Source organism: Lipomyces tetrasporus (genome assembly GCF_029532465.1).
Source record: "Lipomyces tetrasporus strain NRRL Y-64009 chromosome Unknown POJ06scaffold_10, whole genome shotgun sequence".
Lineage (NCBI taxonomy): Eukaryota > Fungi > Ascomycota > Lipomycetes > Lipomycetales > Lipomycetaceae > Lipomyces > Lipomyces tetrasporus.
The window spans coordinates 856025-882344 of NW_026611605.1; the positions used below are offsets into that span (position 1 = coordinate 856025).

The window sequence follows — 26320 nt, forward strand, 5'->3', positions numbered from 1 at the left end:
CAGACACTTAGCGGCGAAATCTAGCCAATGTGAATAATCTAACTAATTATGCCAAATAAATCAATAGCCTGTACAACAGAATACTATAGCAGGCTTGTGTACTTGGAGAGGTTATTTAAAGCATCTGACGAATTGGAATCCAAGGTGTTCCACAACGGCAGGACCGTGACATTATTAACTAAATGGGCCAGCAATATCAGGTCGCTCTATAATGACCGTAATTACGAATTTTTCTAATAGCCTTCATTTAACAAACCGCAACATTATGCCAAGCAGGGTGCATATTATTCTGACGTTAGCCTGTATAAGGCGTATTGCTGTAATATTTGGCAGTGAATATAGATTACAGCAATATATTAGACCATACGCCTGACCCTGGTATAAAAAAGTTACTTCACCATCAGACATGCGCCGTGCACAAATCCTTAGTAATGGCTTCCGTGCGGTACTCCGGGTGGTGGGATCTGATTCATCTCATAAGACTCGGCTTCATCCTTTCGATAAGTTCGCCCTGGTTGGTAAGGCGCCGACAAAGCAACGTAATCCGGTGAATTGTTGACCGAAAGTGGCTCTCGCGAATCAATCTTCGTTCGCTTGTGCTTTGGCGGTTCTCGTTCTGCTCTATGAAAGCAAATCGGAAACGGAACAAACGTATAGATTAGAGCGTTTCTTGTTGAGTAACGCTGGCACTTGCGCCATATGACAAATTGGATAAGGCTCGAGACGACAAGGATCCCGAGGACAATGCCTACGTAGGCACCAATAGAAAGACCACCGTCATCATAATCTGCATCATCGTAGTTAGCAACGGTCACCAGGCGATTTATGTTCATCTTACAGTAAATGTACCGTTTACTAATTGGGAAATCTGCTTTTTGGGGTACATACATAACGACGTCGTAGTTGAACTCAGATTAAGAATAACACTTCTGCGAGCCAGGTGTAAGCTATTTGAGAGACAAGTTATATAGTTAACCAGAACGAGCGTACGCACTGCTCGTAAATCATTCGGAGTGCTAATCCGCAGTCGAAATGCGTACGTTGAAGCTAGTATGCATGGCAGCACGACAGATGGAGAATAAGACATATTGCAGCGCCTGCAATCTGTTAATACTAACTGGGGAAACGGAACATGAGATCAGCGATTTCTGCGTGGGTCACTTGGTCAGACGGGCACCACTCACCCAATCACTCAATCTCTTCGCTATCATGTCTGAGTATTCAGAGCCATGCATACAAAGACCAATGTATTGGTTGGCATGAATTGACTGAGGGACCGGCGGAACACAGCACGGATTCACAAGCTAGTTGCAAATAATTCAATAACTATGAAGGGCATGTTCTTGATACAGCTACTTGCTGTCGATCTTTCGTAGACATGAAGCAGCTGGAGTCCAAGACATACACAGCTTACACGAAGCAGCGCAGCCTCGGTGGACAAATATACGATCATGCTGAACGGATGCGTACACAACTTTGTACTAAATTAGCATCCACAAACGCATAGCCAATATAAAATTATTTAAAGTAAGAGGAGAATCGTTGTAAATAGAGCCTTATAACTAGACATGGATATAAACCTAATTTTTTTTTGTTTGAAAAACCAGTGTATTTTACAAGCTATTTACATGCATGTACTGGCGAAAAACAAAGGAACGAAAGGAACAGGAAACAGATAAATATGCACCCTAACCCTGGTTTGTGCCTTATGGGAACATTCGTTGGACGATTTTACCAGGATTTAAACCCTGCTAGCTCAATTGGCAGAGCGTGAGACTCTTAAGATACCGAAAGTTATCTCAAGGTTGGGGGTTCGAGACCCCCGTGGGGTGTAAGTCTTTTTTTTTAATTCTCTTTGTGAGTAGCTTTTGGAGATGGTTTATTGTTATTGACGTCGTACGGTCAATCAGTAATGCGTAGCAGCCAGTTTGGGAACATATAGCCAGATTATGTGCATATCTGTTAAGGTGGTAATGGCTCATGTCTAATATTCGTCCGCGCTGTCATTGCCACTTCACTCTTTTGACCTTCAGGCATACCTCCGCGCGGCCGTCATGTGTTGAATGAGGTCTCGTCAGCCGTCCGGCGAGTATTCGCTTATGCGATGTAATGTCGTAAAAGTTTTGTTTGACGTACGATGGAAGATTTTGGGAGTGGACAGACAGGTGGACATCAATCGGAATCAGCGGTTGCTGTTCCACGAGCTTCTGAGAACGTGCCACGACCACCTCAATAGCCTAGACAGGGAGCATTTCTTCGAACGCATGATCCGGCATTTCATGTCTATAACTTCGGCCAAGATCTGCCTATCGGGACTGCCGCCGGGCAATTCGATGGTCCCTGAACATATAATAACCATGCCCCAAAATATTGTGCAACGGCTCCGTCAACACGGTACGATCAAGTATTTCGGGCGCCTCCGGCAGGCATATATGCATGTCGACACGAGTCGCGCGCCAGAGGAGCGAAATTGGGATATGGATGTCCAAGTATATGCACATGGTATATCTGTAAAATTTTCTCTAAATATCAATCAGAATGTATGTACATGTACAATATGGAGCCAGCTATGTAAGATAAGTGACAAAAATCTATATACAAATTTGAACGTCTCGACGCTGCAGTATATAACTAAATGGCGGTCTACCCAGCTATTTGTTTCCTACTCTTTCCTGCTTAACCTTCTCTGCGATATAGTGTTCCATAAATTTATCTCGGCAGCTCCAGACCTTGGCTTGCAAGTCTGCGCAAACCTTTGTGGGACTGTCTGTTGCCTGTACTATGCAATTCTGGAGGTCGTTCATTGGTTGTCCGCATGCTTCTCTTAACAGCACGTACGAAGGAACTCTATAATGATATAACACTTATTAGACCCTACTTTTCTCAATATGAAGTAGACCCGCTGGGTGCAAGTGGTAGTTAACGAACCGGGTCTTGACGCATCTCATTAGAAGATTAATATAGACTTGACAGTTCTGCGAGATAGCCTGTGGATCTTTGAACTTCCGAAAACATTGGTTCTGGTCCTTGAGTTCCTGACCACAGTAGGTCACAGTCTATCATAAACGAACCGTTAGCATTGTCCTGCAAGTACTGCCGAATAGTGAAGAGTCATTGATGCAGAAGCAACGCTTACCTCGTCCAGAATAACAGCTTGTGAGGACATTGTGTGCTGATGCGTCCGTTAATAGTTATACACAATACTGGCTTGATAAATGCGTTTTACACTTCATTAAAAGTTGATGGTAAATGGATATTTGATCTAAACTGCATCCACACTCCTTGGTGGAACGAGTGACCTTCCTCGGGAATGGGCCCCAGCCACAATCATTCATCGATGCACAGCCACAGCTTGGGTGAACGAAATACTACTTAACAGCAATGCTCACCAGAGCGGCACGACGTGAATTTCCAACTGTGATCATTCTACAGAGTCGTGTGGTTGTTAGCAGGATCTGAGCAAAGTATTATATCCCACGGGGATAGCCAACTTGCCTGATTAAATCCCTCTTTGCAGCGCCCATTGTCGGGCACATTCAGGGACCCGCATGACCAGACAACACCAATATCCTTACTACACCCACCTTCTTCAATAATCAAACAACTACATGCCTGCGCCGGCACTGCATGACCAGATGAGCTCCGAACTATTCTACTCTTTCCTGCGCATTACGACAGCCCAGATCCTTCGCGCGTCCGGAATCGATAGATGTCCCCCGTCGGTGCTCGACACTATGACTGATCTTGCAATGCGGTACATGACCCTGCTCTCCATTAGGGCGGCGAAGTATGCGGCGTTATGTGGACGCAAGGAGCCGGATGTTGGCGATATAAGAATGGCTATGGAGGCAACTGGCGGATTACGGCCGATGCGGATATTAGATGAATTTCCTGACGAAGACAAGGACGACCTGGCGGAAGATGAAGGCCTGCAACGGTTCATAGAATGGTGCTACAATGCGACAAAAGAGTTTAATACAGTTGCCGGAGGTGAAGAACTAGTCGACGGTGAGTGTTGTCATGACAGCTGAAATGTCAACGCGTGGCTAATGGAAATAGGTCTTATGAAGAGGCAATCCAAAGTCAGCCAAGAAGACCGCTTTCGAGGGACGATTCTAGATCCGTCGAATGCTACATCTGAAAACCCAGAAGCAGGAGCAAGAATTGAAGGCGGACCGGGCCCAAAAATATGGTCTGCCGATGCTGACAAAAACGGCGTAATATCACAACCCTCGAATGTACCATACACAAAATCGAAGGCTCAGGATGTGTAATTCACTAGTATTGTTCGACGGATACTTTGTTGGATATAGGTTGCTTGCATTTTGTACTATAGGTTTGCTTGTACTGATAGCTCGGGCGCATTTGTATTTTAAACTCATGGACTTATCAATGTGGAAAAAAAAAATAGTACATAAAAAAGACGTCTTTGGTACGTGCGACATCTCGCCCCGCCATCAGACAGTCCCCTATTTCCTGGCTAATAAATACACGTATTTAAAATACATTCCAAACCAAACAAGATAACTTTGACACCTTACAATTTAATACATAGATATTGTGACACAATAGAACCATACCACAAAAACCATTGACCTGGGATCCGACAAAACGACGATACAGTATGATCACAGATTTACAATATAAAAGTACAACAGCCCAACCAATTCAAAGCTATACTCGTGCGGAATAACGCTCGCAAATAATACAACTATAGTACTAACCATATCATACACATTAGACAGCTCGAATGATAACAATCTTTATCCCTGGGTACATGCGTGGCTAGGCAAGGACCACCTGTCCGTTATTGAGAACATTTTCGACGACATCGTCTGGCACGAGACTTAGCTCCTCGTGATTCTCGATCAAACTGTTCACTGCCTCAATGGCCAAGAAATAACTATCGCCTGCAAGTCCCCCAATTGGCGCGCGTGGGGATTCCTCATCACCCGACAGTGCCGCAGGTAAACCTGTTGGTGACTCTTCGTCAGGGCTAGACGGGGATGCATAAAGGATGTTCGGCGTAATGACCGTTGACAGGTTATGAATGTCCATCTTCGAACCCGATTCTTCATCGACATGCGAAAACGATGCAACCCATTTCAAAAAGTTGAAGATAATCTCCAAAGAATCCCTGTGGGCACGTGGTAACAGGCAACAGCACAGATGCAACACCCTGAGTCGCGTGCTATCGTCAGTTATCCGCTGAGAGGCAACCCAAATCTTATAAAGCTTAAATGTAAGAAGGGGATCCGGTAGCTCGCGAAGAAACTTCTTAAGCAACGCTGCCAGTTGAACCGGTGACTCTGAATCGAAATCAACTGGTTGCGAACTGCTTCCAGCGTTGTCGATTTGTTCGGCCAGAGCCTTTAGCTTGCGAATATTACCGTTCTTTCGAAAGACGCCCTCGACAGACATATCTGATCCAGGTTGTTAGCTTCGTTTGACTATAGCCATCAAAATTTCGTGGCAATACCTTTTCGCCTCATGGTTGATATAACATCGTCTAGGAAAGCCGGAACCTTCAGCGCTCCTTTGCTAACACCCAGTTCCGAATCCGTGCTACTTCTATCAACAAGAATCTCCAAGGCCACCTTGAATACACCCGCAGGAGCGTTAGGTGTACCTCCTTTCCTCTTATTGCCAGACTTTTCACTTGTACTGTTCGTGTTGGTGGTCAGAAAACCGCTTCCATTTGGCGTTGACGATCCATTTCTGAGATACCCGTTGCAACTGTTATTGTTGCTGTTACTTGAGTTTTTCGAAAACGCTTTGCCAAACTTCTCCCAGAAACTAATCTTTACCGCTCCATTTGCTCCTGGCGAGGCAGTTCTTGGATCACCCACTATCTCCGCTAACTCCTCAGAAGAAAAGAACTCCGCCAGCAACGGCCGTAACGCGTTGGCCGCATACTGGCGCACAAGGAAATACTCGACAGGTAACAACTCGGAGAAGAACTTTCGGGTACCACGATTAGTCGCTGCAGCAGAGTGTGCCGATGATGCGACTGAGCGCATCCGGTCAACGGATGCTCGTGTTTCTGCAGATTTACCCTCCAGCCGAACAGTACCGTCACTAGCGTTACCAACCTGATGACCTGCGTTCGCATGATGGTTAATTAACTTTGGCGTAGGGCCGCTTCCAAGGACAAGAGATGATTGCCGTTGGTGACGGAAGGCATTTGGCCGCTGTTCACGAGCCTGTTCCGCTGCAACAATACGAGGAATATCATCAAGGGTGAGATATTTCTCACCAAATAATATATCAGGCTTGTCTGCCGTAGGAGGGATGGTACTGGTGCGACTAAATCTTTGGCTTTCCGGCCGAGACAACGGTAGGGCTGATGATGGTGAGGAGATCGACGAATCTGTGGGGGTAGGTAAGCTATTGCTCTGTTTGGAAGTTGGTGGCGAGACAGTAGCAGTCATGGGCGAACTTGCTAATTCTGTACGAATAGTGTTCGAGGGTGGAGCGAGTGGCGAGCTCCCGTTCGATATTTTGCTGCTGCGACGACGGTGCGATGGAAATGCTTGCGGAGATGCTTGCTGTGCCTTAGGTGCTTCCGTAGAGATGGGTTTTGACCTTCGGCCCTGCTTTTCTTTGGCGTCTGAAATTGCTCGCTTGAATCTTGTCGACCGTAGACGTCGAATGTCGCTCAGCGTATTAACGTATCCTTCAACCGACTCGAACTTGTCTGTCGACGCAGCCCGATGCAAAACCTCTCCCTGATCTTTGTCATAAACACTCTTGTAAACTCTTTGCACTGCAACCTTGAGTAGAAAAGAATACTGGTTCGAACGGGACACGAACACGAAACCCTGCCGAATGCTCTCTCCATCCTCCTTACAGTTCTGGCATATTATAGCTCGTTCAGAATCGCTCCAAAACGTCTCCGAGATCTCGTCTGCTAAATGGCGAGTGCACCGAGAGCAAACAAAGCACTGTCCAGAGAGATGCCACCGACGATCGCGCTTGTCGTCCTGGTCCTGGGCCATGAGTCTTGCGCACTTCTCCTCGATTCCTTTCTTGCACGCAATGCACTGATCTGTAATATTTGGAGTAAGTGTTGTCTGGCTGAGAGTAGGTGGCGTATTGTGCGATGAAAGATAGTCAAGAAAATGATCCACCACATTGGATTCCGGAGACGTTTTGTCCTGTCTTAAAGCTGTATTCAAACCAAACTGTATCAAGACCTTTAGATAGTGAGCCATTGATGTGACAAGATCAAGTAAACCCTTCGTCATGTGGCTTGGACTGACTTGTGTGGTGGCTCCGCTTGGTAAAGCCGTAAGAAAATTGACGACATTTTTGCACAGCGTCTTGGGCTCTTTACCGATGCCATTGGTGCCCACTTGCGAATGCTGTGGCAAGTCGTCGATTGACGCAAACAAAACTTGAATGCGATACACTAGTCTAGCTGTCGCAAGAACGGCATCCATTGTCGCCCCACTTGTCGCATACTGTAGCATATCTGAGATGCAAGCTGCTGACACTTCTTCATATTCGCTGAGGACACTCCATATACGATATACCTTGTTTTCGACATGCTTTTGTTTCTGTTTCAGCAGTTCCGGAGTTAAATCGCCGTCTGCTCTCCAAAGATAAGGGCCAGGGTCTGAGGCCGCTGAATCCACTTGCTGCGAGTCACTTTTCAATCGCACGTTCCAGAATTTGTGGATCATATAACACTCTGGATGCCAATGTTCCTGTCGACCGTTTCTGAGATTCTCCACGAACTGCTTCAATATTGCACTGTGGCATCCTTCACATCGATCAGCAAATAAAGTCGAGAAGTGGAAGTGGCAATATACAGCGCCATCGCGTTCATAGTAATTATCATCAGCCTGAAACACGCGCGGACAGATTGAGCATGTGAAGTGCTCGAGATGGTATTTGTGTCCCACTGCCATAACATAATCACCACGAAGAGCTCCGCCGCAAACATGACATAGTAACGACTTTCGGCGGAAGAAATCGTGTTCGCAGAGGGGAAGCGTTGGTCCGCTTTTTGGTGTACCTTCAGACGGTGGCATGGGAAAAAATTTGTCGACAACAGGCTTGCCGCAATCCTAACAACCAACGAGTCAGACACACCAATTGCCAATAAGAATATAGATAATAACGAGGTTCACGTTGCTGGCACTCGTAATCGGTGGATGCGCACGCATGGGATCCGCATGCAAAGCTTGGAATCACAACAGATGACAAGAAAAGAGACATACAGCGCATACAAAGCAACTTTTGTGGAATGAGGCCTCCATTGCTCTAATAGTAGGGCTCTCTAGTTCGCGATGGCAACAGGCACATAGATTCGACGTGTTATTATTTTTCGTCTCTGTCAGAGTCTGTGCATCTGAAGGGCGAGGTTGCTGCTGCGGGGGGGATGCCTGGGAGGGACGAGCGAGTAACATCGTGGCAGCTAGTGAGCGGTGAGAAAAACATGGGGAACGCCGCGCGCTGCGGCCGGGGAGTGTGAATGATGATGAGCGGCGTAGGAAAGATGTGGTGAGCTAGAGGTCAGCAAGAGGAGAGGCTAAGGAGCCCAGAGCTGGTGACGAGAGGATGCAATTTGGCAGAGCTACTCTTAGACAGGGGGTTTGCGTGCCTGACCAAACCGAGATGGCTTAGTCACAGAGACGTACATTGCTGAGTCATCTGTGCTTAAGCGAGTCACGGCGATAAATTTAGGACACACTACTACTAAGACAGATCTCCTGACTGCGTGCTAGTGGTAGACACGCGTGTGGCGCCGGCCCATTGTTAATTGTCTGACAGATGGATCCGTACTCATCGGCTAATCGTTGACAGTATGGAAGGGGCAATAAGCACGGAACGCTGCACGCTAGCACACGTGTTTATTTGCGGTGTTTACCTCCCACAATAATGATTAGCCGATTCTGCTCGGACACTATTATTATTTTCTTTCTTGCCAACTGATTAAGGGGTTGCCGCCTCCACAGGGACAGACAAGACAGCTCATCGCTCGGCAAACGTCTGATTGGCCGGCTTGTTCATCCATACTAACCCTAAACGCTTTGTCCTGTTACAGGAAATAAACCACGCAGATTGTAAATTCACAGGAGGACGCGTACTACGGATTACCGAATACGGACTACTTGTCAAAATAGTCTGGTACTCAGTCAGTTTGGTCAGGTGCAATTGTCTTAATTTCACTGCGCGCGCCCATCTCCTGCGGGTCATATGTCGGGACAGGTGACGTACAAGGCTTCGCTCTATTCCTACATCTCGACAGATAATCAATATTCAAGTACTCCTCTAAAAATTATTTGTCAGGCCCACCTCTGGTGAATATTCCCGGTGGCATGATATGATATCAAGTTTGTAGCGGTCGATGATTCAGCCGCACGCGCGCTCGGTCGAGAACTGGTTTAGGGTTACCGGTATCCTCTAGTGTTCTTGGTATATATACGATACCAGTCTGCTTGTAAATGTGTGCAACTTAACTACTTTACTCTTGAACCACAGCAGGTATTTCAGTGAATGTACTCGTGTTCGTTGTCCTGGAAATAACTGTCAGTATGCGTTCTTCAACATTTCCGCGACTTGCAGCGTGGTTGGCTTTCATGGCATACTTTTCGGCGGTGGGTGCTCGGCCTGTTGTTATCACGGCCTCAAGCTCTCTCGCTCTTGCTCAACCAGACTCTGGCACTTGCGAAATGCCTGTTTTGCCGCATATTCATAGAATTGAAGAGCATGGTGGAAAGAATGAATATTGGGATCTCTTGTACCATGAGCCTAGAACTGATGGGTCCGATGACTCTGAGGACCTAGAGGGCGCCGAGTTTGTCGACTGCGATCAAGCTATTGTTATGAATGATCCTAAGTTTGGTGCTGGCGACTTGGACTATGTTGAAGAGGTGGAACAGGAGAAAGAACACTGGATTGCTGATCAACTGTATATGAGGCAGGCAGATGTCATACAGGCGTTACAAGATCAACATGTGTGGAATGGTTTCGGCGAAAACAGTCAGAGCAATCGGGACACAAACCGTCGAGAAGATGGATATCTTGACAGAACGAAGCAGGTAATTCAGGGTCTGATCTGTTTGCTTCCTGACAAAGCCAAGCGTTATACCACCTGTCCTAAAAGCGCCAGCGATATTGGCAGTGCAGAAATCGATTTTGGGTCTCCGCAGCTATAATCGCTCTCGATTCAACGTGCAGCTGACTTATGATTATTGATACTCTTGCGTTCAATCGTGAACAACCAGTGTGATAGGCTGACGGAACTGTGGCGGTATCTCGGGGTACTGAATTTCTGTTTCATTGGCGTTTATTTCTATCTTTTTTAATTGCTTTCTGCCATCACTATCGCAGCAGCACCTAGTATGCAAAAGTTTATTAGTGCAAGTATGTACATACAACGTTTCTTGTCCGCTTGGCTATGGTTTTTCTTCCGCCTTTAATGCAGTGATACAATCTTCGACAATCCTATCCACGCCATTAATTCTCTTCAGTTTATTCAAAACAGGCTCAATGATATCCCAATCAGCTCGGGCTTTCTCTACCTCTCCTTTCTGTATAAGCTCTCGTATCCGCCTCGGTGCGTTGACAATAGCCCGTAGAAAGTCTGCCTGCTCCTTACTAGTGAACCCCTTACTTTCGCTTGACACATCCTCTGCATCATTCTTTCTTCGCCGCTCCGAGAGTGTTGCTATTAGTGTAGTAGATACCTCCGCGATATGTGCTACTGCTGGTTCCAGTGCAGAAGTAGTGGGTTGTAATGGGTCCATATTTCCTCTCATGGACTGAATCGTCTCTGTAGCCGAGATCAACTTGTTGTAATTATCGTATACAAGGGCTTTTCCCTCGCCATCCAGAGCCCTGATTTCATGTAACAGCGTATTCTCCTTATTCAAAACATCCTTCGTCTTATTCTCCCTCACGAACTTGTCGAGCCAGACCTCTGCTCGAAAATCCGGCCGGTCGATGTCGGACGGGGGAACACCTGCTGTGTACCGATCCTGTCCAATTGCATAAAACTCCCGCAGGGCATGACGCCTTGCAGCCGCGGCAGTAGACCTTGTCGGTGTGACTCTATGAGTTGATCGCAATTGTGCTCCGTGTGGCGCACTCGAAGATACGGACCTGATAGTCGATGTGGATTCTAATGACGTGCGAGCGCTGGCTGGTGCTGATGCCAGCGGTGTCTGTATCGCGGACATTTGCTGCAGTAGAACAAGCCAATTTTCCCACTGTCACTGGTTTAGTATTGGCAGCTGTTCTCTTCTGCTGTAAAATATAAATGCCAATGTAATGTCAGTTAGCCGGACTCTTGTGTCGCCTACAGGCAAGCACCTTGGGGCTTGGGAATTTAAATCTATGTGCTTGTTGAACTCCCACCTTCAGCTAGTGGAACCTCGATCATGAATAAACCCCTCGACTTCACAATCGCATAGTCGACGTAAACAGCAAAACAACCAACAAGAATAATGATACGCCTAAAATTAAACAGAGGGGCCAGCTCGCCTGATTCTAGGAAGAGCACGTCGACGACCGCCTCACCACCAAACCTTCCGAAGATCAAAGTCAAGCAACCAAGGAAAGGCAGATCTACGTCCGGCGTCGCTTCATCGCCACCGTCACAGCTAGCCACACCTCGGATATCAATAAAGCCTCCACTAGTAAGGCCATCGGGGCCTGCCCGTCATGGATTGCCCCGGATTCGAGTAAAGCCCGTGAGGCAACCGGGCCAAGGGTATGACTCCGAGGCTCCTGATCGTGAGGACGACCCGCTGATCGAGGAAGGCCTTATTTTTCGGTTTGAGATGGACAGTTTTAGTCTCGAGGAACAGCGCTACCGTGAACGATACCTTGAGATACTAAGGTCTGCTGTCGACGGTCAGGGAACTGAGTTTGGCGAGGTTTGGATCAAATTCAAGGATCCTCGTCACGCGGCAGTGGGTATTCGGGACAAGCTTTTCTTTGCAGTGTTGGTGGACTTACCGACTATCATTGAGGCGCAGAAGTCACTAGATCGTAAGAATATCTACAAAGTGGCAGATATATGCCAGATGCTACTTGTCCTGGATGAGATCGTTTCGGAAGAGCAAGTGGTGGGATTTAGGTCCCGGATACTGCCGGACTCGGAGTTGCAGAAACCCGAAAACAAGGGCAACCGAAAGGAAGAGCTACCTTATCCTCACGGCATAACCCCCCCTATGCGGTTTGCTAGGTCGGGAAGATTCAGGAAACGGATTGTGAAAGCTGTCGAGCCTGAGCAACCCAAACTTAAGGAGAAGCCAATTCCAAAAGTTATAATCCGGACAAAGCCGAAACCGGAAGAAGGGGCGGAGTTAGACAGAGAAGAAGAAACGGACGATCATCACGAAGGTCATCGGGAAGCGACCGAGGAGCTGCCGCAGACACCCGAGGCGCACTCTGCTCGAGAGCCGAGTGTAGCTCTGAGTGATGCGGATGCGGGATATAACATGCTCGGTGGATACAACCAAGAAGAAGCTACGGATGCTGGCGACGAAATTGAATCGCTGTTTGGCAATGAGAGTGATGAAGAGGAAGAGGAAGATGAGGAAGATGAGGACGAGGACGAAGATGATGAGGATGCAAAGAAGAGAGGAGGCAAGATGGATGACGAGGAGATTGAAGCACTGCATCATCTCGAGCTTCTCAAGGAAGAGATCGCAGAGCTTGAAAGTACAATTGAGAGTAAAGAGCGCGATGCGGAGAATGCTACAAATCCAATCCTGCGCAACCGTTTCTTGGATGTCGTTAATAAGCTACGTAAGGAGTTGGCTTTGAAGAAGGCGGAATTGGAGGATGGAAATGAGGAAGAGTGAAGTTTGTGTAAGCAGGGGTGATTTTCTGCTGTATATAGTCCTACACTAGTTAATGACGGATTTTGGAGTCGAGCTCACAATATAAGTTTGGACGATGCAACATAAAACACTTGAAGATATAACTTCGGTGTAAATAATATAATCTCTTGCTGCGCTGAGGGTTAGGGCAGCTAGGTAGTACATGAGATTCTGCTGTCAGAAAGTTTCCATAGCGATGCACAAACCTTATTTGTCCATGCGTGTAACCCACCGCGTAGAAAACATCGTCTCAAGCACACTGAAAATCGAAGCGCCAGCTTCAGATAATTTGCCAACAGCAAATAGTATAACTACACTCTCAAATGATCGAACGGTTATAGCACCATGCCCTCAGTGAAAGCATCTAAGGCTAGCGGCTCCGTCAGAGCGGCCTCACAGCCGTACACGATGCCTCCGTCACCGCCCGCGTCCTCTGCGTCGTCGTCGGGTTCCCTGCATTTGCTAGAGAACTTGTCGCGACCGGCACAGACACTGTACAACAAAATGATGAGTTCAATGCCAGAAGGACATATATATACGCAGACTGATTTGACGGATTTGGTGGGGATCTCAGACCCACTGAAGTTGATGGGATTGATCCAAGAGAATATGAATATGGTGGGTGCGAGCGGTATACATAGAGTTGCATAGTGCTGATTATGGTTTTAGGGGCTTGTCAGAATGTTACGGCAAGGTGATGATCTGTGTTACCAAGCTACTAAGAAAGAGGATGCTGAAAAGTATGCACACATGAGTCATTGTCAGTTAACTATCATGTTCCTAACTAATGCAGAATACAATCGATGACTAAGGACGAGGCTATGGTATACTCATACATTGAAGCCTCGGGAACAGAAGGTATGATGCGAACGACTAGGTTTGGGACTGTGAGAGTTGTATTGTAACATTTATCAGGAATTTGGACAAAGACTATCAAAGCCAAAACTAATCTACATCAGTCGGTCGTGCAACGATGTTTAAAGAGCTTGGAGAGCAAGCGGTATATTAAGAATATCAAGTCAGTAAAGGTAAGTATCTGATTCGTCCGGTTATAATGTGTAGTACCTAATTGAGATAGTATCCCACAAGGAAAATTTACATGCTGGCTTCGTTACAACCATCTATAGACGTTACTGGAGGACCATGGTTTACAGACTCCGAACTTGATACGGAATTCATCTCCAGTTTACTTTCAATTGTCTTTCGTTATATAATGTCCGAATCGTTCCCGTCGGAAGATGACAAGCCTATTGTTCCAATTATGAGCAAGAAGAACAACCGCAATTCTGCTAAGAATAAGAAGAGAGAAGAAATAGTCTATGATCAGCTATCGTATCCGGCTAATTACGATGCGTACCCGTCTATTGCTCAAATTCATGAGTTTGTTCAGACATCTGGGATCACAACAGTTGATTTGGCCCAGTCTGATATTAAAGCGTTATTGGACGTGCTCGTATATGACGGAAAAATAGAGACCATTGACCACGGAATGACTTACAAAGCTATATTAGGCTCGACTGTCGATGACCAGCCTTCGGCCGAAGCATCTGAATTTGATTCTATATGGTCATACGGTCCGTTCTTATAAACGAAACAAAGAAATCTCCACATGTACTATACGGAAGGCGCTGGGGGGCACTGTGTGATTTCCGGCCACACAGGATTGCGCTGGTTTTGGATTTTGGATACTTACACAAGATACGCGGGTTGGGTATGAATGAGTATTAATTGAAATGGACAAGTTAATTTACCTTGCATTATCATGAGAAGGGCATAAATTACCATGTGGGACTTTGTCACTCGTTCGTTACCCCAAAAGTATTTACAATCGGTATGACAGGTGCAAATTGACAATACGCATTACTCCCAAAACTTCCATAGGCTTGGTTTCTGGAAAGCAGATTCACGACGGTCATTCGCGGGAACCCACTTGTGGATCTTCTTGGCAATTTCTTCACTTGCTCCGTTTGCGTCATATCGTCGACCGAAGACATTCACAAACTCGCCCTCCGGATCTGAATTAAAGCTCTATTAGATATTCCTGAACGAAAATCAATTGCTTATAGCCTCTTACCCATAAGATAGAAGAAAATCGAATGATCCACAATATAGTCGTCTTCAGCCGTAACATCTGGGGGAGTTGAGAAGTACACACGGTAAGCCTTGCAGCAAGCCTCAACATCGCTGTAAGACCCCGTCAGGCCGACGATACCTTCAATATCAAAGTCCTCCAAATATCTCTTCATGACTGGAGGAGTATCGCGAATCGGATCGCAAGAGATAAAAATCGGTACTATGTCAATTCCTTGCTTTCTCAAATCTTGTCGGAGTTAGTCAATCTGCGAAAGAGTCTAAGGACACAATTTGAATATGACGCACTCTTAATAATTATACTCATTTTGTCGAGCTCTTCAGGGCAGATATCTGGACATAGTGTGAACCCGAAGTAGATCTGCATGCCGCATATTAATCAAGTGGTCGCAATGGCCCATTGATCGCAAACTTACAAGACTAAATTTCCCCTTGAGGTTTTCTTGCGTAAAGATACCTCCATTTTGATCTATGAGCTGAAATGGTCCGCCTATCAATGCCTTGCCGAATGACTCGCTCTCTTGCTCTTCTTTATAAGCGTCGACCGCTCGTTGCACACGTCTCTTGTAGTTGATTAATAATGCAAGACCGCCCGCAAAAATTAGCATTCCTGCGACATTGAAAAACTAAAGTCACATTACTTTAAATACAAACATTAGTATAATATAAGGAATAGAACGTACTCCCAGTGGATTTCTCCTCTTTGGCTTTGCAACTTTGAAAACCACCGTTTCTTCATCAGTGGGCTCTGTCTCAGCCATAGGTCTTTTTTTGCCGGTAACTAAGGCGTCAAGGTCTTCGTCCGCTTTCTTTTCGTCCGGCTTCCTCTCGTTAAATCTTAGATGAGTTATAGAAAACTGTCTCTTATGAACGGCACAGCCCAAGACCCTCCGCAACCTGATTGCATTGCCAACATCATCCTTCGTCGAAATGAGCGAAACCGATCTAGTTGGTGGTGAGTATAGCAATGCGGTGTGTCGGCAACTTCCGACAAGCTGTGAAATGACAGCTCTATTCGTCGCCAACATTGATGTAGTGTGAGGATTGCAATTCCAATGATCTTGATCTAGTTTGGCTCAGAGGTGTTGAACTTGAAATAGTTGCGGCGTTAGTGGCTTTGCGCCAGCGCGACCCCCTGGATTGTTCACCAAACTTATCGGCCCATCACAAAGGGAACCGTCAGACATTAAAGATATGAACCGCACACATTCAGACCGAAAAAACATTATTAATGCCGGAATCTGTGTCTGAGACTCCGACGAAGCGGAAATTGGTGGCTGAACCATCTGCGGATCGCTTGTCGTCGGGCAATGGCGAGTTAACAGATCATACTGAACTGATCTCTGACAGAGATGTGCACAAGGTATATTATTGATAACAACCGTATGATGCACGATGTTAATCAAATATTAGACATGTTACCTAATAAAGCCAAAGAAGGTGAAGAGAAACCATCCATTTATTAGCTTGGATCAGTCAATCCCAGAGACAGACTCTCATATTGCTCATCGGTGGAAACTATACACGGAAACTATAGCAACTGTACAGGCAAATATTGAGAGAATTTTGAATGACTTGGATCAATCAACATTGCAGCGCGTATGGAAGTATGTGACATCGACACAGGATTATGACGACGTTGCGTATCCTCAGTTGCCAGTCGGACTTGTCCTCGCTGGTGCTAATATCTCTAACCATGCGCGTCTATTCACAAATATGAGCAAGTATATTGAAGAGAGGGAATGCCAAAAAGTCGCCACGGTTGTCGTGACGCTACGGGATGCGTCAAACTTGAGGGATGTTCTACGCAAAATTATCGACCAATTAGTGGGCCACCGAAAATCTGATGACGACGACGGAATAACTGCCCCGATTAATACTGCTGCTCAAAGCGATCAGACAGACAAGCGCCTAAGCTACGATTTGGATCTGCTGGTCGTCTGGTTGCTTAAGCACGAAAGTGTACAGAAGATTGTCGTCATAGTCCAAGACGCGGACGGGTCTGAGGGTAACTTACTACCGGAGGTTATACGTATGCTATTGTAAGTACTCTGCTCAACGATTAATCTATCAGAATTTACAAGTACTGTAGCCTCTACAGAAATCGTCTCCCGTTTGTTCTTCTGCTTGGCATCGCCACAACTCTGCCTATCTTTAATACCAAGATCCCGAAACGAACAATGAGGATGATTGACTTCGAAGTGCTCGACGTTCTGCGCACTGACGATGGCCTGACCCGACTTCTGGATGAGGTACAGAAAAATTTACGCCCGTCAAGAGTGGTGTATGCTGACAGTGTTCTAGATCGTGTTATCTAGCAGCACCCAGCTGTTACTAGGTCCCAGCTTATTTCGCAGCTTGCTGAAAAGATACAACAATCATACAAAAAATCTCGAGACCTTCACTTTAGCATTTCAGGCACGTAACGCGAAGTTACTGACAGAGTGCTGGCTAATCAAATTAAATAGCATGCCAATATGGCACACTTCTTCGCCAATCCCTTGAGCACAATGCTTGCACCCCCTCCGACTATCGCACAATCGAAGAACCACATCGTCGCGCTCCGCACACTTCCGTCCTTTAAGTCTTATATTGATGATATGATGTCGAAAGAAGATTGCGATATCGAGCAGATTCGCAAATTACTTACAGATCCGACATCATTAGTGTCATTTGTTGGCTCCTGTCAGAAGCAATTTTACGAGTTCATATCAAGGCAGAGCACTGCTTTAAAGCTACTTGACGTACTGCAGGATGCTAGCAGTATATATCGCAGCACAACTGTGAAACGTACTCGCGCCGAATTCTACGCTGATGCAATTACCGGCAAATTGAAGGACAGTCCATTGGTGAGGGAGATTATCCTGTTCATAACGAAGATGAGCGCATCCACAATTGATAATCTCGCGAGACTTATTGATCAGCAATTTGACAAGGGCTCTGTAATTCGGATGATGAAGGACAGTTGGAATATCGGTGCAACTAGCGGGAAAGGGAGTCATTCGAAACTAATATCTAATATCTCGAAGTCGATACGGGACTTTCTTGAGTATGACAGTTTTATGGCATTTTACCAAACAACTTCGGTATTGACTTTGTATTAGCGCGAATTTGAACCCATATACCGATATCGTCTTTCATGAGCTATTTGTTTTCGACGCCGTGTCGTTGTGCGAGAACGTGTTTGCGCCGAAGTTCAGATCGACGATAGAGAAAGCTCTAATGCAGCCGTCGTACTATCTCGGTCAGCCATCGGAGACTCCAGGGTTCGAGCGGCCTTTCATTTCTGTTGCTCACACATTATATAGAGAATCAGGTTTGCTGATTAATATCTACGACTATTGGACCGCGTTTCATCAAACTTTAGCTGGCAACAACGATACTGAAACCACGGACAATGGCTCTTCGATTGCACCAAATGAAGGCCTCAACGACAGTGATTTGATTGCGTCGACTGCATCACAGTCGACGTTCTCGGAGTCTCAGACTCTTGCTTTGTTTTATAAGGCCATGAGTGAGTTGAAGTATCTTGGTTTCCTAAAAGAAACTTCAGGTAAACGAGGTGGGAACAAGGCTACAGTAGCTGTACTTCAAAAAATGGTGTGGGACGGTTTATGATAAAACAATAAAGTTGTCTGTAACGTAGGGTATGGGTATTTGGGACGGCTACATCCCCTCTTCCACATTTCAATACATTATACTTTCCACTAGAGAAGAATTACAAGATCCAGATAATTCTTCATTGTCTTCTCTTACAATTGGTTCCTCAGTTTCCTCAATTTTGCGCTTGCGTGGGTGTCCATGAGGCCGTTTTGTGACCTGCTTCTTTGTACCATCCTCGGCACGATGAAGCGTAGATCGAGTAACATGAAAATTGAGCACCAGCAGCGTTAACGCTGGTATACTCATTATTTTGCAGGGCCAACAGAGCCATTTGCATCTGTTCTTCACGATCCATGACTTTTTTGCTTCTTCGATATCCCATTGCTGGAAAAAAGACGTGTTGAAGTTGGAAGAGGGGATGTAGATGTCCCAAATAGCAATACGTCCCAAATACCCATACCCTACGTTACATGGAGAATCGGCCCGTTAATAACGGAATGTTTATAGTCAACGCAAACTTTTTTTCGCGATAGGAACGAAACTCCAACTTATAGCAGGGCAAATGTTGGAAAAGTAGACATCATGAGTTTATGAAGCTTTTATTTCGGAAAAAAAAGTAATATCAACAGATCAGTCACATCAAGATTCGGAACACCCACACCATCGGACGTTAAAAACAATATACCATCGCGTAAACCTTAACGGAAAGGAAACAAAACAAAAATAAATGAATCATGAACTTGTCAGACTACCATTCATGCCCGCCCAAGGTCTGTTCTCCGGAGAGACATAGACGACAAGGGTAGAGATCATCGAATATCCATCTACATCTGCAGAGAATCTGCAAAATGCATAATAGGACCCAGCGACAACAAGTATCCGAAAAGCAGCCCAAAAGAGACAACGATCCAGAAAACCAGAGCGCATTGTTGGCAAAAAAATAGCCTCACTCAAGAGCATGAAGGTGCGTAACTCATCAACCAAGTTGGATTCAGTGGCTTCTTTGAAAAATTCAAAGAAAGACGTGTCCTATAGAAATGATCCTACTGCAGAGGGAGTTAGCACCTATCGAATAATCTAGCTAATAACAACGGCAAAGCATTTAGGGGGGATCTTACTGAAGTACGTCGTCAAAGAAAAAAAAAAAATCCGAAACAGACGGGAGGAAGGTCAGCTTAAATAGTTGGCCTCATTCAGGGGTGGGACGGAAACCCTAGCGAAAATCTTTAGCTGGGAAGTTAGGGTATAAATTAATAGGGTGCAACCCTACAGCAGTCACTATTTGGCATCATGCTTAACGCCAGCCGGCCTCTAAGCCACTGTCCACACAGCACTCACACATCGAAGCGGACGGTAGCGAGAGGTTAATCGAAGGCCTTGCTTGTTCCTTGTTCTACGATCAACTTCGCGTCCCAATCCTTTGGACAATCACACTTACATCAGCAATGCCGGAAACTCACAGACGTAAGTATAAAATTGTTGAAATACAGCTATCAAGCAGTTTGATTTTGCTAACCATGATGGCAGTCTATGTCAAGGGCAAGCACATCGCTCACCAGCGGGGCAAGAGAAATAGCCACCCCGGTGTGTCCTTGATCCAGATTGGTACGTTAATTGTGTCGATGCATATCTTTTGGAATTGGAGGGCTCGTCGCTTACTGGTTGATGTCATAGAGGGAGTTTCTACCCCTAAGGAGGCGCAGTTCTACTTCGGCAAGCGTGTCGCTTATGTCTACAGAGCGAAGAAGGAGATCAAGGGATCCAAGATCAGAGTTATATGGGGGTACGAAAATTTGGAGCGTTTTAATTCTGTGCAAGCGATGGTCAGCTAACTGTAACTACAGCAAAGTCACCCGCTCCCACGGCAACTCCGGTGTCGTCCGGGCTAAGTTCCGGTCGAACCTTCCGCCAAAGACCTTCGGCGCTAGCGTCCGAATCATGCTATATCCATCGAACATCTAATTAATAACATTTATTTTGTCAGAGGACGTGGGTTTGGAGTCTGAAGATAGGAAGTAGAGTGCAATGGGTTTGTCATATCAAAAGTACAGCGGGCAGTCATTACTTCATATTTGTATTATATTAAATACACTCGTAATCGGACAACAGACTTATTCTAATTTTCTATCTAAATGCAGCGAATTTGGGAATAGTCTACCAACAATACGAGTGGTTGCTCGTAACGATGATCATCCAAAGGCTAGATGGCCCGATGGTCCGACGTAAACAGACTGGTACTTTTCTTTGCGTTGCTGATAACCAAGGCGAAAGTGAGAGTAGAATTGCCATGATCAAGAGTTTTGATACGTCTGCATAGATACTGTATTAATGGATGAGACTGCTGCATCAACGATTAGACCAGGCAGACAACGAGCAGATAAAACGGAGTGGAACCAGAACAGTACTATTTTGCGGCGGCGAACATATCACGGCGTAGAAAAATAACATAAATGAGTCAGGCGCATACATAAGTGAGATTGCGCGCCGTCCATTCAGCCTTGGCTATCCCAAACGTTATTGTACAACTATGCTATGTGCAAGATGCATTTAGTATACCGAGCGAAGATGAGTATTATATGACAAAGATTTATGTACAATATATTGCATACTACATGTATAGATACGAAGAACCACAGATCGGAAACAGTGGTCGACATCATTACTTCCAAACCAAACCATACGGACCAAAGCAACCTGCTAGACTTGCTCCGGAAAATGCCCTTTCTATGTATAATGCGCACTATCCAACTTCTGATTTCTGATTCCCCTGTGATCGAATTGCCTCGGGTACCAGGAACTATTACAGTCCGTACACTAGCCCTCATGAAGGAACAACATGTTTCTTAGGGGACGTCTCAACGACAACCCTGTCGAATTTGTACATTTGACTGATGGCCGTCTGGCGCTTAAGTACCGCTAGCTGCTCTTCAGCTTGCCGTAATAAGATCTCGATCATCCGCGGATCCGTCTCATCCTTGTGAACGCGAAATCCGTCCCGTGTCCGCCGAACAGCATACGCGCGAAAGTTATAACCTTCAAAGCTCCGCGATGTCCGTAGAAGCGAACGGTAAAGTGAGAGAACAGCTTGTGAAGTATTCGAGGCAGTAGAAACTGCTGATGACATTGTGGCGAGGTGATCGTTCTGACAAGTCTCTGATAAGGCACGAGATGACTAGTACGGCCAAAGCAATGCTACACTTGCCAGTATAATCAAAAATGTTCTTAGAAATATTTGACCGTTGTTAATGGATTTAGTCTCCGGGGACGTTCGATGAAGGTATGCGCTGTCATCAGAGAAACGAAACTGGAGCGCCACACACGAACAACTCGAACTCTCTTTTTCCACGCGGTGTGAGGACGACTATCCAGAATCTCGAATATGGACCAACCACGTCAAGCTCCTAGGCCAAGTGCCAAGTGCGCATATTACTAATTCTAATAGAAATTATACGCGTCAAACGGACGAAATAAGAAAAAGCGGATATTCGTTTGCCGCGAGCACTCTGTTTGGCCTAAGTTCATCGCAATCGGTCCGGAACCCTAATCAATGCTCGTAATGGTGCCCGACCAACTTCGACTTGCTAATGTTGAATAGTGACCGGGCCGGTATCTTACAATGCTAATCAATTGATCCACTCCTCTTATAAGTTTAATTCGGTTTTATCTAATGTCTGCTTCAGTCTACAAATGTTGCACGTAAAGGCAGTTTGGCAATCCAGATCTCGTCAGGTCCGTCATCAACTGCAGCCGTACCCAACGGGTGAAGACTGTCACAAGGGACGTTCCAATGTACAGGCCCTGGTACTGTGGCGGGAATCATATGGCACGCAGGGTATATATCGGTATCGGGAGGGACGCTCGATCGACGATTGCGGCGTCAACGAAGATATCATCGTTGATCTTTGGCTCAAGAACGAACACGCCGTCAGATCGGACCCCCCCGAAGTGCAATGAATCCCACTTGGCCTTGCATGAGGTACTCACCGATGATTGGACCTTCTATTTCCCAACTCCAAATCTTTGGCCAGTAGATCGAGCTTATTCGTAACTATTTTGTCTAGGATGCGCTACGTGCACTCGGGTGGGTGGCAATCAAGACCTGAATAAAACGCCGCCACATTGAACCCGTTGAGGAAAACATACGCCAGCTCATGGAACGGAGAACGGAGCATCGGCAGGACAGCAAATGCCAGCGCAAAATTGACAACAATTGCACGCTAGTACAGAGGGACTGATCTTGCGCGGACGCGGAGTGGGACTATTTCGGCTGGGTATATCCAGGATACATGACCACAGGTCACGGTAATGGCAGCGACAGTGAGATAGGACCAGGCGAGAATGGTGCGGATCAGGCCGGATATGGTCAGTGACTGTCCACGAGCACAGGCTGGATCGTGACAGGGTTTGGTCTGCCGTACTGCATGAGCAGACCGGCTACGAGGACCAGCAAGCAAGAAAGATTGGCGACTAGGTCGACGGCCAACGGGATGTTGGGATGGTCATCATCACCTTGATTATGAATTGGACTGACGACCGTTAGCCATAGAACAGGCTGGTATGGAAGGTTAGCCCCAACCCTGACGAGCTGTTTGCGTCCACCCCAGGCACAAATGTTCTTATAATTATTATGTCCCGCTTGCCCAAGTGGACTGTCACCGCCACCGATGCCAATGGAACCAGAAGATAGTTCTCCTTCGAGACTGAATTCGGCACCTTGCCATCTTGTGATTTATGCAAATTTTTTAAGGAATTTGAGCGTTGTTCACCTTTTCTTAAACATTACTTACGCATATGCTCTTGTGAACTCTTTCATTAGATACACAAGGCATTTTAAACAGGTACAGGCTTACTTTAACCAGTTAAAGACAGGATGGCCCGCGGGGTTGAACCCATCGAAATTGGCATGCAAAAACTCAAACGGCTTTACGCTAGCTCGAGTCTCGCGCAATTCAATAGTTTTGACAGCTCTTTCGTACAACTACGTAAGTCGGTTACGGATATAAGATAGACGGATACACGGATATTGTGGCTTTATAGTTTTTGTACATGCACATATATAGAGAGAGGAAAGCCTCGTCCTATAAGGGAGGTTGGGTGGTGTAACGAATATACTGTGTGCACATCAACAAACATAAACAGCATTAAAGTCTTTGTCGACAGCATCGACACGTTCCGCCACTGGCGCTTATGTTGGAGTAATTGAACTAGCTGGCGGAGAGAAGGTCATTTTCGCATTAGACTGTCGAGGAGCGTACTAGCTGGTCCGGATTGGAGAGTATGAGAGTAAGACGACGATTACGAAGCGCTTGGAGCTGATTCTCATGCTGGGTGACTGCAACATGACGCGACAACATATGAATTTGAAAATCTGGAGACTGACCTTGAACTGGACTGGAGACAGGACAGGAGTGAATCGCGCAATGATGTAGAGAAATATCACATGAAAAGCGTAACGTCTGCCTGACAGATGACAAGATCCTGCTTACTGTCAGGCTCTACTATGAATGTGCGCGTAATTCAGGACCAGAAACACGCGAGCCTGAGAAAAGCAGGAAGGTCTAGCAAAGACCAGTAAACCTGAAAAAACGATTCTTGGAGCAAACGCGGACGACTCGCTAGGAAAATCAATGAGGCATCGCACTGATGCCAAGCTTTGTGCTGCGGCTCAGGTGCATGCCCCTGTGATGTCATGTCGTACGCAGTCGCTGAACTCGGTCGCATAATCCTAACGACCGGCCTGCAAACTCGTGAACGAAATCTTGCACAAATACTTTGACAGTCATCATCGTACACATTAAAGGCCTGTTGATCTTTTCTCCGAATCTTGAATCTATCGGCATTGAGTGCGAAATCACTCTCAGCACTAACCGCACAAGACTTCGTTGACTGGATTACTGGAACGGCGAATTCCACCAGTCGCATAATTACTTTGGATAGAGGCGCTGAGGTAGCAATTCTACGCCTACATTTTGATAGCAAACATATATTATTCGCATTACGCATGCTCTAGTGTCGTAACGTCATCTTCTGTAAGTGATCTCGCGCGTCAGAGAACAGAACGTTCAGGAAGCTGATCGGACAAGCAAACGTTAGTTAAGCCGAGTGCAACACACTGACTGACTGGAGTACACCTGAATCGCACTGATTGCGTAGGCCGTTATACGACGGTGGAATCAATTTGCGAGTTATTAGTCTAACATATATCGTATGAAAGACGCAGAATGACACTCCTTTCAACTTGTGACTCATAATCCGTCCTTGAAGAGTGGCAGTCAAGGATTCGTGAAATGCGACAACATTTTTATAAGCACGTGCCAAAAATGAAAACTAGCAAAAAAATAGAAAGCGCGGGATTTGCTGAAAGGAAACTCGACACGCCAGTGATTCTCCCAGGCCGGTGTTACCTCCACTGTTCGTATCCCGGCTTGCTTCAGTATCCACTATCCAGAGCCAACAGTCATAGTGTAAAAGCAGAAGGAGGCTTTAAGAGATCGAGATGTTCAATACGACATATGCATAAGACAGCGGTTGAAGATACACGTGCTCGTCGTCAATAAGACTTTTCCAAGAGGATAGGATCCACACGCAACTGTAGAGCAGTACAATAGTCTCAACGCATAGAATCGATCGAGTAAGCTGATACAGTAAACCTAACTTAATTTTCTAGCAAGTAAATGGTTGACTAGGACCCGCAAAGTATCTACTTATGATGTCAGAATGTCTGAGAATATTGTGATTGTTCAGTGCTACAATCCGCAGTAGCTTGAAATCAACTCGGTATCATCGAGATCCTCCTATCCGGTGGGGAACGCGCAACTTAATCGCGCTGAGGCGGAGTAATGAATAAGCTGTCCGGCGATGCGAGTCTACTAGGCTGCTTATTATGAGCAATTGCCTGCAGGTATGCGGGGTCGCGGATAGTAATACGAATAGTCGTACGATGCAAAATTTGGCGTACGATTTCCGCCTGGGAGGTATTAAACGTTAATAACCAATGTAGCTTCAGATGGACAGTATTCGACGTCAAAAAACCGCTGGCATGCTGAGTCAAAACATCACTTTTTTAGGGCAGCAGGAGTAGGAAAAGTAAGTGTCACGCAACCGGATCGGTGAAGGCGGCAACGCCATAGGCACCACGGTGTCGACAAATTTGATTAATTCATAATTATCATCGTTACATCATAATCCGATCGGTGATCGAGGTTTACCCAGGCGTTTCCCGACGATAGCGCAGCCATCGTGATTCGATTTGGCATTGGTTGAATTCAGCCAACCAACGTTGGCAGGGCCGCCGAAGTAGTGCCGCCTGTGGCTTAACCGAACCCCGCCTTCCCCAGGAGCCAAGAACACCTAGTCAGGCCGCCCATCTCATGCTCCGCAAATTCTATAATGAGCAGAAAAATCGCGGGATTTGAGCGAGGAATATCCGCTCATATGTAATGTGGTCGGAAGTGCCAGCGGACCACGAACTTGCCAGTCGACGGTATGACGTTGCCGAAGAAGCTCCGCACTTACCATACGCCCGGGATAGCGATTGAACGCTAAGACATTGTGATTGAACTCATCATTCCGCCCTTACACTCATGCTGACAATTGGAGCGGCTCACTTAGGAGTAGCACACTGATACTACCTGATGTACAACCCAGCTGCGCACTGTAATGGTATTGGTGATTTAATCAAGAATACAGATTTATGGAGAATCAACAGTTGTGCGATTTTCTGACTTAATATCTGAACACAGAGCATAGTTCACGGTTAGAAGAACTATTGCGCGGAATGTCAACCG

At 46.1% G+C, this 26320-nt stretch overlaps 12 protein-coding genes and 1 non-coding gene across 13 annotated transcripts; 8 read left to right on the forward strand and 5 right to left on the reverse strand.

Moving 5' to 3' along the window:
• Nucleotides 1–54: 54 nt before the first annotated feature.
• Nucleotides 55–1592, reverse strand: POJ06DRAFT_260634 (uncharacterized protein). The gene is made up of 3 exons (XM_056188511.1): nucleotides 1185–1592; nucleotides 850–1117; nucleotides 55–787 (listed from the first exon to the last, which is right to left on the reverse strand). Exons 1-3 carry the CDS (start codon nucleotides 1233–1235, stop codon nucleotides 426–428), a joined length of 681 nt encoding a protein of 226 aa, XP_056041441.1. The 5' UTR covers nucleotides 1236–1592; the 3' UTR covers nucleotides 55–425.
• Nucleotides 1593–1745: 153 nt separating this feature from the next.
• Nucleotides 1746–1832, forward strand: POJ06DRAFT_t71. The gene has a single exon. It is a non-coding gene; the product is annotated as a tRNA-Lys (tRNA).
• POJ06DRAFT_260643 (uncharacterized protein) lies at nucleotides 1778–3303 on the forward strand. Its single transcript, XM_056188512.1, has 4 exons — nucleotides 1778–2847; nucleotides 2929–3056; nucleotides 3137–3172; nucleotides 3227–3303. Exon 1 carries the CDS (start codon nucleotides 2064–2066, stop codon nucleotides 2826–2828), a length of 765 nt encoding a protein of 254 aa, XP_056041442.1. The 5' UTR covers nucleotides 1778–2063; the 3' UTR covers nucleotides 2829–2847; nucleotides 2929–3056; nucleotides 3137–3172; nucleotides 3227–3303.
• Nucleotides 3304–4430, forward strand: POJ06DRAFT_214578 (uncharacterized protein). The gene is made up of 2 exons (XM_056185502.1): nucleotides 3304–4008; nucleotides 4060–4430. The coding sequence occupies exons 1-2, from the start codon at nucleotides 3609–3611 to the stop codon at nucleotides 4272–4274; spliced, it is 615 nt and encodes a 204-aa protein (XP_056041443.1). The 5' UTR covers nucleotides 3304–3608; the 3' UTR covers nucleotides 4275–4430.
• Nucleotides 4431–8525, reverse strand: POJ06DRAFT_260648 (uncharacterized protein). The gene is made up of 3 exons (XM_056188513.1): nucleotides 8226–8525; nucleotides 5480–8072; nucleotides 4431–5423 (listed from the first exon to the last, which is right to left on the reverse strand). Exons 1-3 carry the CDS (start codon nucleotides 8412–8414, stop codon nucleotides 4786–4788), a joined length of 3420 nt encoding a protein of 1139 aa, XP_056041444.1. The 5' UTR covers nucleotides 8415–8525; the 3' UTR covers nucleotides 4431–4785.
• A 1017-nt stretch (nucleotides 8526–9542) lies between these two features.
• On the forward strand, nucleotides 9543–10166 carry POJ06DRAFT_240504 (uncharacterized protein; the record flags this gene model as incomplete). The annotated part of the gene is made up of 1 exon (XM_056186093.1): nucleotides 9543–10166. The coding sequence occupies one exon, from the start codon at nucleotides 9543–9545 to the stop codon at nucleotides 10164–10166; it is 624 nt and encodes a 207-aa protein (XP_056041445.1).
• A 120-nt stretch (nucleotides 10167–10286) lies between these two features.
• On the reverse strand, nucleotides 10287–11375 carry POJ06DRAFT_26553 (Vps51/Vps67-domain-containing protein). Its single transcript, XM_056189084.1, has one exon. The coding sequence runs from the start codon at nucleotides 11187–11189 to the stop codon at nucleotides 10407–10409; it is 783 nt and encodes a 260-aa protein (XP_056041446.1). The 5' UTR covers nucleotides 11190–11375; the 3' UTR covers nucleotides 10287–10406.
• A 2-nt stretch (nucleotides 11376–11377) lies between these two features.
• Nucleotides 11378–12928, forward strand: POJ06DRAFT_260650 (TAFII55 protein conserved region-domain-containing protein). Its single transcript, XM_056188514.1, has one exon. It carries the CDS (start codon nucleotides 11457–11459, stop codon nucleotides 12819–12821), a length of 1365 nt encoding a protein of 454 aa, XP_056041447.1. The 5' UTR covers nucleotides 11378–11456; the 3' UTR covers nucleotides 12822–12928.
• A 154-nt stretch (nucleotides 12929–13082) lies between these two features.
• POJ06DRAFT_26561 (RNA polymerase Rpc34) lies at nucleotides 13083–14531 on the forward strand. Its single transcript, XM_056189094.1, has 5 exons — nucleotides 13083–13457; nucleotides 13509–13579; nucleotides 13633–13697; nucleotides 13755–13867; nucleotides 13918–14531. Exons 1-5 carry the CDS (start codon nucleotides 13185–13187, stop codon nucleotides 14425–14427), a joined length of 1032 nt encoding a protein of 343 aa, XP_056041448.1. The 5' UTR covers nucleotides 13083–13184; the 3' UTR covers nucleotides 14428–14531.
• Nucleotides 14532–14563: 32 nt separating this feature from the next.
• Nucleotides 14564–16055, reverse strand: POJ06DRAFT_26558 (SCO1/SenC-domain-containing protein). Its single transcript, XM_056189089.1, has 5 exons — nucleotides 15614–16055; nucleotides 15347–15556; nucleotides 15219–15291; nucleotides 14914–15159; nucleotides 14564–14854 (listed from the first exon to the last, which is right to left on the reverse strand). Exons 1-5 carry the CDS (start codon nucleotides 15956–15958, stop codon nucleotides 14700–14702), a joined length of 1029 nt encoding a protein of 342 aa, XP_056041449.1. The 5' UTR covers nucleotides 15959–16055; the 3' UTR covers nucleotides 14564–14699.
• POJ06DRAFT_278024 (origin recognition complex subunit 3 N-terminus-domain-containing protein) lies at nucleotides 16033–18654 on the forward strand. Its single transcript, XM_056189732.1, has 6 exons — nucleotides 16033–16293; nucleotides 16344–16972; nucleotides 17023–17182; nucleotides 17235–17348; nucleotides 17399–17979; nucleotides 18035–18654. The coding sequence occupies exons 1-6, from the start codon at nucleotides 16162–16164 to the stop codon at nucleotides 18546–18548; spliced, it is 2130 nt and encodes a 709-aa protein (XP_056041450.1). The 5' UTR covers nucleotides 16033–16161; the 3' UTR covers nucleotides 18549–18654.
• Nucleotides 18655–19770: 1116 nt separating this feature from the next.
• POJ06DRAFT_260658 (ribosomal protein L35A) lies at nucleotides 19771–20894 on the forward strand. The gene is made up of 4 exons (XM_056188515.1): nucleotides 19771–19997; nucleotides 20061–20138; nucleotides 20208–20316; nucleotides 20378–20894. Exons 1-4 carry the CDS (start codon nucleotides 19979–19981, stop codon nucleotides 20493–20495), a joined length of 324 nt encoding a protein of 107 aa, XP_056041451.1. The 5' UTR covers nucleotides 19771–19978; the 3' UTR covers nucleotides 20496–20894.
• Nucleotides 20895–21325: 431 nt separating this feature from the next.
• Nucleotides 21326–21939, reverse strand: POJ06DRAFT_26617 (complex 1 protein-domain-containing protein). Its single transcript, XM_056189134.1, has one exon. The coding sequence runs from the start codon at nucleotides 21655–21657 to the stop codon at nucleotides 21355–21357; it is 303 nt and encodes a 100-aa protein (XP_056041452.1). The 5' UTR covers nucleotides 21658–21939; the 3' UTR covers nucleotides 21326–21354.
• Between the last annotated feature and the right edge of the window lie 4381 nt (nucleotides 21940–26320).

What these genes read in the sequence shown, in the direction of transcription:
- POJ06DRAFT_214578 (XM_056185502.1), top strand. Translation starts at nt 3,609, where the DNA reads ATGCCTGCGCCGGCACTGCATGACCAGATGAGCTCCGAACTATTCTAC. An exon ending in AGGTGAAGAACTAGTCGACG is followed by an intron (nt 4,009 to 4,059) that starts GTGAGTGTTGTC and finishes TAATGGAAATAG; the next exon opens with GTCTTATGAAGAGGCAATCC.
- POJ06DRAFT_26561 (XM_056189094.1), top strand. Translation starts at nt 13,185, where the DNA reads ATGCCCTCAGTGAAAGCATCTAAGGCTAGCGGCTCCGTCAGAGCGGCC. An exon ending in AAGAAAGAGGATGCTGAAAA is followed by an intron (nt 13,580 to 13,632) that starts GTATGCACACAT and finishes TAACTAATGCAG; the next exon opens with AATACAATCGATGACTAAGG. An exon ending in TGAAGCCTCGGGAACAGAAG is followed by an intron (nt 13,698 to 13,754) that starts GTATGATGCGAA and finishes AACATTTATCAG; the next exon opens with GAATTTGGACAAAGACTATC.
- POJ06DRAFT_260648 (XM_056188513.1), bottom strand. Translation starts at nt 8,414, where the DNA reads ATGTTACTCGCTCGTCCCTCCCAGGCATCCCCCCCGCAGCAGCAACCT. An exon ending in AAAGTTGCTTTGTATGCGCT is followed by an intron (nt 8,073 to 8,225) that starts GTATGTCTCTTT and finishes GTTGGTTGTTAG; the next exon opens with GATTGCGGCAAGCCTGTTGT. An exon ending in ATCAACCATGAGGCGAAAAG is followed by an intron (nt 5,424 to 5,479) that starts GTATTGCCACGA and finishes AACCTGGATCAG; the next exon opens with ATATGTCTGTCGAGGGCGTC.
- POJ06DRAFT_26558 (XM_056189089.1), bottom strand. Translation starts at nt 15,958, where the DNA reads ATGTTGGCGACGAATAGAGCTGTCATTTCACAGCTTGTCGGAAGTTGC. An exon ending in TCAAGGGGAAATTTAGTCTT is followed by an intron (nt 15,292 to 15,346) that starts GTAAGTTTGCGA and finishes TGCGGCATGCAG; the next exon opens with ATCTACTTCGGGTTCACACT. An exon ending in GATTTTCTTCTATCTTATGG is followed by an intron (nt 14,855 to 14,913) that starts GTAAGAGGCTAT and finishes GCTTTAATTCAG; the next exon opens with ATCCGGAGGGCGAGTTTGTG.
- POJ06DRAFT_26553 (XM_056189084.1), bottom strand. Translation starts at nt 11,189, where the DNA reads ATGTCCGCGATACAGACACCGCTGGCATCAGCACCAGCCAGCGCTCGC.
- POJ06DRAFT_278024 (XM_056189732.1), top strand. Translation starts at nt 16,162, where the DNA reads ATGCCGGAATCTGTGTCTGAGACTCCGACGAAGCGGAAATTGGTGGCT. An exon ending in CTGACAGAGATGTGCACAAG is followed by an intron (nt 16,294 to 16,343) that starts GTATATTATTGA and finishes ATCAAATATTAG; the next exon opens with ACATGTTACCTAATAAAGCC. An exon ending in TGACCCGACTTCTGGATGAG is followed by an intron (nt 17,183 to 17,234) that starts GTACAGAAAAAT and finishes ACAGTGTTCTAG; the next exon opens with ATCGTGTTATCTAGCAGCAC.
- POJ06DRAFT_260650 (XM_056188514.1), top strand. Translation starts at nt 11,457, where the DNA reads ATGATACGCCTAAAATTAAACAGAGGGGCCAGCTCGCCTGATTCTAGG.
- POJ06DRAFT_260634 (XM_056188511.1), bottom strand. Translation starts at nt 1,235, where the DNA reads ATGCATGGCTCTGAATACTCAGACATGATAGCGAAGAGATTGAGTGAT. An exon ending in CGAAGAGATTGAGTGATTGG is followed by an intron (nt 1,118 to 1,184) that starts GTGAGTGGTGCC and finishes CCGTTTCCCCAG; the next exon opens with TTAGTATTAACAGATTGCAG. An exon ending in GATTTCCCAATTAGTAAACG is followed by an intron (nt 788 to 849) that starts GTACATTTACTG and finishes ACGATGATGCAG; the next exon opens with ATTATGATGACGGTGGTCTT.
- POJ06DRAFT_260643 (XM_056188512.1), top strand. Translation starts at nt 2,064, where the DNA reads ATGAGGTCTCGTCAGCCGTCCGGCGAGTATTCGCTTATGCGATGTAAT.
- POJ06DRAFT_26617 (XM_056189134.1), bottom strand. Translation starts at nt 21,657, where the DNA reads ATGTCATCAGCAGTTTCTACTGCCTCGAATACTTCACAAGCTGTTCTC.
- POJ06DRAFT_260658 (XM_056188515.1), top strand. An exon ending in TGTGTCCTTGATCCAGATTG is followed by an intron (nt 20,139 to 20,207) that starts GTACGTTAATTG and finishes TTGATGTCATAG; the next exon opens with AGGGAGTTTCTACCCCTAAG. An exon ending in AAGATCAGAGTTATATGGGG is followed by an intron (nt 20,317 to 20,377) that starts GTACGAAAATTT and finishes CTGTAACTACAG; the next exon opens with CAAAGTCACCCGCTCCCACG.